Source organism: Mirounga leonina, unplaced genomic scaffold (assembly GCF_011800145.1).
Source record: "Mirounga leonina isolate KUSES-001 unplaced genomic scaffold, KU_Mleo_1.0 Mir_174, whole genome shotgun sequence".
In the NCBI taxonomy this organism is placed as follows: Eukaryota; Metazoa; Chordata; class Mammalia; order Carnivora; family Phocidae; genus Mirounga; species Mirounga leonina.
Window position 1 is genome coordinate 71106611 of NW_023270451.1, and position 12150 is coordinate 71118760.

Genomic DNA, 12150 nt, shown 5'->3' on the forward strand with positions numbered 1-12150 from the left:
GGGCGGGGAGAGCAAACAAGCAATATCCCTTCAGGCAAGATGCATATGCCACTGTCTCCCCGTTGATCTTTACCAATAATTCTCCAGTTACCTGCCTTAAAAAGTCCTTCACAGTTAATATCAGCAAACTGCCAACAACTTGTAAAAGGCAAAAACCAAGAAAATCTAAGCAAAGAGAAAGAACATGTGTTTTGTCAATACTAACAGCTGGCAAGGAGTGCTTAGCTTTTTCCAAACATCAGAGATCTCCTTGTAGACAAGACATTTCTACTAAATCTTTTTTTTTAAATTTTTTTATTGCTATGTTAATCCCCATACATTACATCATTAGTTTTTGATGTAGTGTTCCACGATTCATTGTTTGTGCATAACACCCAGTGCTCCATGCAGAACGTACCCTCCTCAATACCCATCACCGGGCTAACCCATCCTCCCACCCCCCTCTACTAAATCTTTAATGCTCACCAGGTGCTTTGCCTTGGCTCGTTCTTCTTCACTTGATATCCTCTCTCGAAGAATAGCTCTGGTTAACTGCTCATTAGCAAAAGCCCTCTCTCGGTCCAGTTCTTTGCCTTGCTTTAGTCTAAAAAGACAAGAAAGGACTAACTTAGAAAGAATTATTTTATTGATTATGATTTAATGAAAAACATGAATAAGAAGAGAAATGGCCAAAATCACCTTGACCTATAATTTATTAAAAGCGGGTATGTTTTCTAGTAAGTCCCCATGCAACCTCTACCCAAGCATTTAAAATAGCAGAATTCAAATCCCTGAAAAGTTATTGTTAGGACTGCTAAACTAGTTTTGCAAAGTTCTTCTTATGTAAAATTGAAATGTGCCCACCTAAAAATTCCATCCCTGGTGCCTCTGCTTGTCCTCTGGCGATACAAGCAGTAAGTCTAATTAACAAGCCATCTACAAGACAAATATTTGAAAGTAACCATCATCTTCCCCTCAACACTGACTCATTCAACTGTTTGTTGAATACACACCAGCTGTTGGGTGAGGCACTCATGATACAATGCTGAACAAGAAGGACGGGTCCCTGTCCTCATGGATCTTATATTACAGCAAGGAACTAAAAACATAATTAAGATGTCTTCCCTCCAGATGAATTACTCCCATTTTCCAACAATCCTCATATGCAAAAATGGCCAGACCTTTGAACAGCAGGGATCCTCACTTCTGGAATGACTCCAATTTGTCCCTTAGCCCCAGACCAAATGTAACACTGTGGACATAGTCTAGCAAAACAAGACAGCAGAACTTCACCTCCAAGATCTGTACACAATACTAATTCTTTTAATGAAGCATCCGACAGCACTGGGTTTATCAGTAATCTCATCACACAATTACGTCATATTAAGTTACAATCCACTAAAACCCCTCACTGTGCATGAAAAAGATAAATTACTTTGGCACTGATTTTCACCATAATGCCTGGCACATAAAGGCATTCAGTAATCACTGAATGAGAGTACATTTTAGTCTAATCTTATGGACAAAGATTTTCTGATTGCCTTTTCATCTCTTGAGAGAATAACCCCTCTATACCATCATATCCCCAAAGGTACAAGCAATGCTTTAAAAAGAAAAGGTAAAATTGCTATGTTGGTATAAGTGAAATTCTGAGTGAAATCTACTTTGTAAGTGGGAATGATGAGCACCAAACTGAATTCAATACTAGTCTATCAAATTTTAGTTTTAAAAAGGTTCTTGAAAAGAACTGAAGAAAATAAAAACTTGTTACTATTTTTAAATTGCCACATCATCCAGATACTCTGAAATTCTCAGAAATCAATTACAACCAAATTTCATTATAATCAATTATAATTAAAAATATAATCAGAGGAGTGCCTGGGTGGCTCAGTCCGTTGAGCATCTGACTCTCACGTCATAATCTCATGGGTCCTAGGATCAAGTCCTCAGTTGGGATCCCTGGTCAGAGGGGGTCTGCTTCAAGATTCTCCCCCTCTGCCCCTCCCTGCATTCTCTCTCTCTCAAAAAAATAAATCTTTATATATATATATAAAATCAGAAATTACCTTGTGAAATATATTCCTAAAAAACTGAACCTGTGTTTTTATGTCTTGAATAAAGATGAGTAACAGAAAAATATTAAAACCTACACTTTGAAATTCTCTAATGCAAAAGTAACCTCTAGAAACTTTTCCTTAAGCAATAAGTATAATTACACTTACACAAACCAAATTTCTCCGTATTATTTCACAGTAAGTTCAGCAGCATCAATGCTATCAATACAGTAACTCAGTGGACGTGCATAATCATAAAAGAACACTGATAATTAGAAGTCTCGTCATTTCTGCAGAGCAGCAGTTCTAAAAGTATACATAAATCAGCAGCAGCATCCGTGGGAACCTGTTAGAAATGCAAACACTCGGACACCACCCAGTCTACTGAATTAGAAACTGTGGGGGTAGTGCCCCATAAACTGCCTTTTAATAAGCCCTTCAGGTGATGCGAATGCATACTAAATAAAATGAGAGTCACAGCCCTCAATTAGCAAAATATACTTCTCCCCAAGTAAATCCTGGAGATCTATAAAAGGAGAGTAACAACAAAAATGAAGTGGTCCACATAAGGATAGTGTGCTGGTAACTGTTGCGGTTACTATATCAGAATGCAAAACGGTGCAGTTAAAGCATTTTACTAGCATATCACCTGCAAGTAAAAGGTATTACCTAGGTTACAAGTCAGGTGGAAACTAAAATAAAATAATAAAAATTACTATCATGCATAGATCACCTACTATATGCCAAGCACTGTGCTGGGGACTTTACATACAGATAGACAACTATTATAAAAATCACATTATTAGTTCATCAACATAAAATGAATGCTATACAACTAGATTTTCTCATATCTACCACATGTGGTATATCATATTTTAAAGTATTGTTTATCTAATAATAACTACCTATTTTTTCTAATTTAGTTTACTTGCATATGATATCAATTTTAATTACAAATGGAGTTAAAAGGGGCTCAACTTTAGAAGTTTTGGCAAGTTAATGAAAAAGAAGCAAAAACTTGAGCACAAAAGCCTTCAGTGTTATAATAAAAATAAAAATTATCAGTTTATAATAGCTGGTACAGATGCACAAACTTTGGAGTTGGGAGTCCTGGGTCCAAATCAAGGTTCTAGCACATACCAGCTGAGTCAATACTTGAGTTAATCTCCCTGGGTCTTGTTATTCTGAGTAAAATGAACCAGTATAATACCTACCTTACAGGGTTCTATATACACAAAGCACTTAGCATAAAGCACTCAACACTGTTAGGTGAAGTAGTAGTAATAACAACAGTACCCACTATGGGGTCAGGAATACAGAAAAAGCGGTAGTTTTCTGAAAAGAAGAAGAAAATCTCCAAGTTCACTAAATACACCATGACTATATATGCTTTGTCTTCTCCATCTTTTTTTCCAAGTTCTCACCAATAAGAAGCTCTACTTTATTTTTATTATCTTCATGGACTTCCAAAATCAAAAACTGACAATGACCTGCAGACCTATCCCTTCATATGCTCCTTCGTTTCCTTCCCACTTGCCTAAATATATATATATACACACACACGCACATATATATCCTTACATATATATGTGCGTGTGTGTGTATATATATGTGGTAGGTAATAAATTCTTATTACCTATCAGCAACCTAGCTGTGCAATCTAACAAACCTGTTTTCTCAGCTTTAAAATATAATGGTTGAACCATGTAATTTTAATGTCCCTTGCAGGTAAAAGTTTTACAAACAACATACATTAAATACATTATTCTCCATCCCATAAAAACTCTTGAGAAAGTTGGTGGCAGAAGATAAATGAAACAAATCTATCTCCAAATTTTATCATTTTCACTCAGTGGGCATTTACATTTCCAGTCTCATCCTTGGACTTTCCCACTACTTGATAAAAACTATGAACTAGGTAAGAACAAAGGGGATCCACAAATTCATTCAAGATATAATTACGGGGTGCCAGACATTATTCTGATTACTGAAAACAAAATGGTGAGCACAAGAGACACAGTCCCTATCCTCATGAAGCTTAAACTCTGATGCACTTTTTTTTTTAAGTAAGTGAGGTTGCTCTGAAACTAGATGGATGGGAGCCAGTATCTGAATTGAAACCTAAAGGATATTAACTGAGCAACCTAGGGAAGGAGAACGTGTTTTAGGGCAGACATCAGTCGGGTCAGGAGGTACCGAGAAAGGCTTTTCTTTAGAGCTCTGTGTGTGCCTGTTTCAGACACCAAAGGCTGAGACACCTAGAGTCACTGAGGGAACATTGTTAACACACATATACACACACAAACACACACACACAATTATCAGTAAAAATTAGGGCAAGGCTTGGAAGGGTTCCTGAAGCTTAAAACTGCCTTTGCTATTTTAGGAAAAAAAATTTTAGAAGTTGTGCTTCCTTTCATATTATTCTGGAGGGCAGAGTTTCAGATAGATGGTAGCACTAAATGAAGTTTCCTTTTTACTTCAGAAGTAAAAACAACAGATGAAAAATTTCTGAACTGCTGTATTCCTAATTTCCCCAAATCTCTCCTCCACAAAATTCATTTACAGCAATTCATTTCTTGTAATTAAGTTTCCTCTTTCACTGATCCATTTAGATCACTTTCCAAATGCTTTGCAAAGAAAAACTGCTCCCAATTCTCAGAATTCTCCGAAGCTCCCAATTCTTTTCAGAGCTTTCTCTCCAGGGCCCATGCTTTGGTTATTCCATCGAGCTATTCTACTCAATGGCCATCTATGAAAGGTAGATGGCTGTAAGATCATCTCATTTTTCTCTTACTTTGAGCCAAATGAGATGACCCAGCTTTCTGGGCCTGAGTGCTACTGGCCCAATGGTGGAGCCACATATCAGAGCTGGGTTGTTTTGTAAACACTCCGCAAGGTAAGCAAGTGAAGTGCTATTGACAATAGAAGGCAGCACTTTACTTCTTTGAAGGTCCCTGTTAGGTGAAAAGGAGGCATGAGATAACACGGGTCTTTGATTATTAACCAGGGTTTCCAAAGCTTTAAGAATTATCTCGAGGGCGCCTGGGTGGCTCAGTTGGTTAAGCGACTGCCTTCGGCTCAGGTCATGATCCCAGGGTCCTGGGATCGAGTCCCACATCGGGCTCCCAGCTCAGCGGGGAGCCTGCTTCTCCGTCTGACCCTCTCCTCTCTCATGCTGTTTCTCTCTCGCTCGCTCTCTAATAAATAAATAAAATCTTAAAAAAAAAAAAAAGAATTATCTCGAAATAAAACTAAACAAACCAAGTATCTTGGAGAATACATTCCCTTTTTTATTTTTTGGCATTCCCCACTTATTATTTCAGATCTCCTGGTCTAATATTATTCTACATTAAGCCCCTGATTTAAGTTTCATTTAAATCTCCTTCTTTTAAATACATATCTCTCCTCATTTAAATTCTCTAGAGTTTTAAGCAAAGAAGTAGGAGTTTAGTGTAAACTTTTCTTATTTGCATTAAGTAATTGGATAGCTTGCCTAAGCTTAATGAAACAAATACCAGGCAGCTCTGCCCTTATACCTCAAGCCCTAGCAACTTAGCTGTTTTTCTCAGTATATTCTCAATCAGGTGAGAGATTTAAGATACAACAGCAAAATGAATTTCTAAAAACCAGCCAAATCTCCTATAATGAATATTATTACATGTCCTTTTAAATGGAAAAAAAAAAAAAAAACCTCATATACATTCAGCTTTCATAGATATCTAAAATCCAGTCCTACATGTTTCTGTTTCTGTATAAAAACCAGCCAGTATTATTTTATTCCAAAGAACCTAAAGATTTCAAGAAAGTGGGAAGGGCATTTTAAAGATAGCTTTAGCTATGCATTTTTTACGTAGTCAACCTCATTATCCTCCATGAAGGAGGCATTACTATCCCCCCTCTTTCACTGGAGAAAGACTGAGATGTGCAAAAGCATATGGGAGCCATAAAATGACCTGGTCTGATTTCCAAAGCTCTGCTTCTTAAACCTCCTAAAGAGTGAACCCCTCTAACAGGAATTAGATCCCATTACATCGCTCACCTTTGTGGTCATATAAGGACAGTCCATAAATCTGATATTATTTGTAATTATTTTTTTTAAAGCTCATTTTTTATTTGTTTCCACTATATCAAGTCAGAGTTTGCCAAAGTCAAAATTATTACCAGCCCTTTCCCAAAAGTGGTTTGGCTTTCAGGTGCCCTGTTTCTCTGAACCTGGACACTGCTCAAGTAGCTATTCACAAACACTCAGATTTATCTTCATGTAGGTTGACACATAAGTAATTCTATACAGTTCTAGCTTAGAAAATTACTTTATAATTTAATGTATAAAGCCATTATATTACTGAGGAAAGATGACAAGAACCTCAGATAATGGGTGAGAATGGGAAATGAAGATTGTTAGAGATAAAGTGACTTGATGAAATGATTTATTTACAACTGAATTGTGACCGTTTTACACAGACAATATCTGCAAATTATTGCAATGCACTTAGAAAGACTGTTTCAAACACTGGAAGAGAAAAATGAGTGACTACAACCTCAAAGGTCAATTCTAATGCTAATGATGAATTTTATTTTAATACTTTGTCAGAACATGCTGAACCAGCATTCAAAATACTGTTTACTATTCATTTTTTAAACAGAAAAGCTGAGCTGGGTAATTCAACAAATTATTAGACTATTAAAAATAATGATGGAAAAAGTATACAACTTTTTATTAGTAAGACTTTATAAAAATAAAAGTACACAGCAAGCTTAATACTTCTCTCCTCAAATTATTTCAAATACTGGAAGGAATGTTTGTGCACCGAAGTTCCAAAATACACACATAAAGATGAAGGTACATTAATATAGCCACATTATAGTCATGTATAATAGCTATGTGTTATATGTAACATTTATATGTATCTATATGTAATATCTCTATGTACAAGAGATAAAGAGTCAGTATTTAATAATGCTGACCTTTGGGCCAGGCACAGGTCTAGGTGCTTGTCAGGTGTAACTCACAACAATCCTATGGAATCGACTATTATATTTTGTATTAGGAAATGGAGACAGAGAGAAGTTATGTAAAAGCAAAGCATATGTAAGTGAAATAGTGCCTGGCTCTGGCAGGCATTCAATAAATATTTTTGAAAGAATGAATACAGAGTATGAGCGTAGTTTAATATTACAGAACATAGGTATTCTTTATATAATGGTAATTTAGCAATAAATGGCACTGTCTTGGAAAATTGAAGGACTGCAATCTAGAAAACCATATAGTAAATCAGTATTATTTAACCAGCATTATGACCTGGCTCTGAATATAACTGAGAGGACATATATTTTTGTCATCTATCATCTACATAAATATCATTTAAAATGACATTTAGAATTTAACAATCAAGGTTTCCTTCCTTTGCACAAAAACATTTTCTAAAAAGTGATTTTAGCTTACATTAAAATTTAGTCATAGTCTGGACATTTTCCTGCATAGCTTCAAAATGATGCTGGAGGGAAAACTCAGCCCATAACTGGAAGCCCACAACTTTTATTGGGGATTACCCATAGCCATAATCCTAACCGGTTTTCATCCGCCCACCCCCCACCCCCAGATGATTGCCTCCCATCCCATATCACATATTATTTCATACCTAGAATCCCTATTTCAATTCTCACTTAGGGAAAAAGTTCTACCCATCCTAGTTTTCTGATACCATTTTCTTACCAAATACATTCTCCTACTGCAGTGGAAGATACGTTTATATTTGAAAAGAATTCTGATTTTTTTTTTTTTTTTTTAAGAATTCTGATTATATTCTCAAGTTAATGTCACCATATCCATGGTTCATGCACCTCCCTGTCCCTTGGAAATTCACAATTAAATTCCCTAGGAGGAACTTACAGGACACCCTGAAGCACCTCTGCCTTCCCTCTCCTAGAAGGACCTAAAGCCACTTCTTTATCTAGCCTAAGCTGAATATGTAGAAGCATCTTAAACCAAAATAATCAACTTTTTATTTTAAAGAATACATCAATAATCACAATATTCAAAATACAACTGGACAATGGTCAGAGTACGGAGGTAGAGACACCATTAAATTGTGGGTATCAGTAAGGCTTGAAAACCAACTGTTTCATAGAAGGAAGAGGAGGAAATGACCTTGCATGACCTGTTACAAGTCTAGAAAGTATCTATAGCTCTGTTACTTGTTTAGAAAGTTGTTACTTGTCTAGAAATCTACACCCTGCCCCCCCAACATTCCTTTTGAGGGTACTGCAGGTGTTTATGTACTAAGATGCTGGAGAAGGACAACCACAGAGTCGGCTGAGGGGAAGGGGATGAGGAAACAAATGTAGGCATCGCTAGATCAAATCCCTCTCATCAGCCCATATGGGACATAGCTTGAGCCGGGGACATGTGACAATGTGAGCTGCCTTCCTCCTGAAGACCTCCCTGGTTCAGTGACCTAAGATACAGGGGGAGGCTCTTGTAAAGAGGACTCAGCTATGAAAAACTGACAGCATCTCCCTATCCTTAAGAATACGAAACAGGCATCAAGTCTTTTACAGTGATTTGCATGTATGCTTCTTCTTCATAAAAGCACACCTTACTAGAACACACTTTTTTGAAATTATGTCCTTGTCAAGTTGGTAAGTCTGGGAAAACTTTTGGCCAGAGAGAGAGACATTACCATTCTCCATTCTAAGACTTGCAGAGGAAAAAGAATCAATACTTGTTTTCTATTTCAAAGAACTTTCAAGCTTGAACCAAACTACAACCTCTCACCCTCCACCGGCATTATGCTTCTGGAATGTACAGATAAACACACCACTAACTCAATCCATCTCTTGTATGGGAGATACTTTAATGTTAGAGCTTAGCGGATTCCTCCATCAAGCCCAGAGTAAATATTTTTAAGGAAAGAATGATTACACAAAGTCCTTTATTTTTCTATTTCAAATCAAGTAGTCTTTGAATTTCGAACTGGTTTTGATTCATATACCAAGCTGCTAATTTGATTGACACATAAAGGTTAATGAGTGTTGTTTTTGTAAGCTGTGCTTGTTATCACTATATAATCGTGTTTCTTTATTCTGGTTAGTCCTTATAATCCTGAATTGTACCTTTTCTCATATTTTGTTTGGTATAGTTTTGCCAACCCATTAATTTTTAACAACCTTCATTTATTAAGGTTAAAACAGATTACTTTAAGTGTCCGTCATATACTACATAGCTCCTGGGTGGGTGGGTGTGTCTGTGTGTTAACATAATCTGGCAGCCTTGATTTTTAATGGACAATGTGGCCAGCCACAATTATTAAGAGTATAATAACTAATACACGTACCTTTATTTCTTCCATTTTATATTATGTTTACTATTAATTTTACTTTGTTATCTTTTTTCCCCCCTTCCTTATTTTCCCAGTTATATCAAGTTAATATATATTCTCTTCCCCTCTCAAAAAGATCTACAATGTATTTTTCTATGCCATTAGTGGTCATTCATTTCCCCTCACAGACACATATTCCCCCTGCTATTGTTTAAAAACACAATTCCTACTATTTTCTCAACCATTACCCTATGCAAATTCAGTAAGATGAAATCATTTGAATACACTGACTTTTCCCCACAACCCAACTCTTAGCTAAGAGTTCGGTGCTATCAAATTAACACAATTCTTGGGCTTTCTCTTCAAGGATTTCTCCCCAATTTCAAGAATCCATATGAATAGTACCTTTATTAGACGTTCCTGTCTACCATTCAGGCACACAGCAAAGACCGCTGCTCATGGGTGCTTCCTCTCCTCTCCACCTTTCCCTATATTGAGATCTGTTGTAATGAATTTGTAATTTGGTTAGAATTCTCTTTTTAAATATTTTCTTAAGATGGTCTATTACATCAAATATTTCTCGATGACTCTCAACTTCACACCCCTCTTCTATCCTCTGCTTTTGTGACGTGAGAGCTGGGAGTCTCGAAACCACACTTCTGCTCTGCAGTTGGGTCCCTCTTGGGCACTGTCAATAAAGGGTGACAGAGGGAGACTGCAAGGCTGGAGAGAGAAAAAAAGGCACTCACCTGTTTGGTGTCTACACTTTTCAGCATCACTCAGGCCTCACTATTTAATCCAGTTTGCCCAAACTTGCAAAATCAACCTCACTGCACCCCACTCTGGAGACACCAGCCCTACCTACCAAGGATGTTCCTCAAAATTTGAGTCCCAGACACACTGGCCTCTCCTCCAAGCTCAGAGACAGACAGCAGGGACACCAGCCAGGAGGCACTGCCTCCTCTGAGGCTGAACAGCAGTCCACAAAACCCCTCCTGCAGGTTCAATGTTTTATCAACTGCCACTGCTTCCTGCCAGAGCTACCTCTGGGGCACCTGCAAGCTGCACTGTCCAATACAGTCAGTAAAAGCCAGAGAAATGTAGCTATTGCAAACTGAGATGTACTGTCAGTATAAAGGGCACACTTGGTTTTTTAATACTTAGTATGAAAACAAGAAGGTGGTATATATCATTAATAAATTCAATGTTAAAATGATGATATTTTGCAGGCGCCTGGGTGGCTCAGCCGGTTAAGCGTCTGCCTTCAGCTCAGGTCATGATCCCAGGATCCCAGGCTCCCTGCTCGGCGGGAAGCCTGCTTCTCCCTCTCCCACTCCCGCTGCTTCTGTTCCCTCTCTCGCTGTCTCTGTCAAATAAATAAATAAAATCTTTAAAAAAAAAAATGATATTTTGGATATACTGGGGGAAATAATATATCTTAGAATTATTTTCACCTATTTCTTTGTACTTTTTTTTACCTGATTACTAGACCAATTTTAATTAACAGAAATATAACGTGAGCCATCTATGTAAACAGCACTGCCTTAGGGCTCTTCTGTGTTGTGGGTTTTTTCCTGCCTTTTCAGCTCTTAAATTCTTCATTAACAATTCTTATGTTAAATTCTCTCTGTAAAAGCAACTGATGAGTTTTGTCTCCTCAATGGATTCCGGCTGCTAGCCAGAATAATATTTCCAGAATAATAAATTCTCAAAATCCTTGCATGCCCATAGGTCCTTTTTTCACCTGACAGGTAAATGAGAGCTCAATACAGAATTCAGGAGTTTCAGACTTTTTTTCTCAGGAATGCCAAGAGTCATTCCACCTTCTAGCTTACAGGTTGGCGGAAGAAAAACCTAAACCAGACTGATCCCATTTCCTTTATAAATTAGTGGTTCCTTCTGTCAGGAAGCTTATAGGATTTTCTCTTTATCCCTAGAGTTGAAAAATTTTAGCGTCTATGAGTCGGTGTGCATCTGCTCTCATCAACCCTCCTAAACAGAGAGGCCCTTCAATGTGCAGACTCCAGCCTGTCTTCAGCTCAGGGAAATGTTTCATACCATTTAATTACCATTGCTCTTCTATCTCTTCCATTTATCTCCATCTACAGTTTAGTCCCTTTCATCAATTATAACATGCATGGAGTTATCCTCCCCATCCTTCAATACCTATAAAATCAAGATGCACCTTAAAATCAATGTTATCTTACAATCAAGTGGCAATAGTTACCAATGCCACAAACATCAAAAGCACCATTGAAATATTCCAACAGTTCTTGCTGGAAGCACGTTCTCTGAGTGCTCCTCTCATTTGTCTTTCTGTCTGGCTGCAGTGTCCAGCAAGTGCCTTCTTTTCATCTGCCCACTCACCAGGGCATAGGCCCAGCTGCCGGGCTGTGTTCAGCAGACGTACCTGTTCCAAGGTGGGAGACTAGGCAGTCTCCGCCCTGGGGCCCAGTGGTAGATCACCAGCTGAGAAGTTTTCAGCCCCCTGTCAAGGGAACCAGGAGAAGGTCTCTCTGTTTCCATCTCTCTCCCAAACCAGCTGACAGGGACATGGAAACCAAAAAGTTCTCTGAGAAGCATTCTCAGACTGATGGGGGCCAATTCTGGTGATCCTTGCGCTCTGCCAAACCTAGCCTACTGGCTCACGCCCATCCGTCACATGCTCTTCTAACCAGCGGCAGCTGGGAATGAGACTGAAATTGAAATGGGAGGACAGTGGAGATGCTTTAGATGCTTTCAAGCCTCCAACTCCCTAAAAATCCTCTCCACTTTTAACATTTCTCTTGTATTTT

General features: G+C 37.9%; 1 protein-coding gene across 3 annotated transcripts in view; it reads right to left on the reverse strand.

Moving 5' to 3' along the window:
* CHCHD3 (coiled-coil-helix-coiled-coil-helix domain containing 3) overlaps nt 1-12150 on the reverse strand; it is a 271740-nt gene that overhangs the window by 170818 nt on the left and 88772 nt on the right. For all 3 annotated transcript variants that reach the window (XM_035021132.1, XM_035021131.1, XM_035021133.1), the window contains exon 4: nt 466-583. In XM_035021132.1, the coding sequence (XP_034877023.1) occupies nt 466-583 (118 nt within the window). The remainder of the gene's footprint in view (nt 1-465; nt 584-12150) is intronic.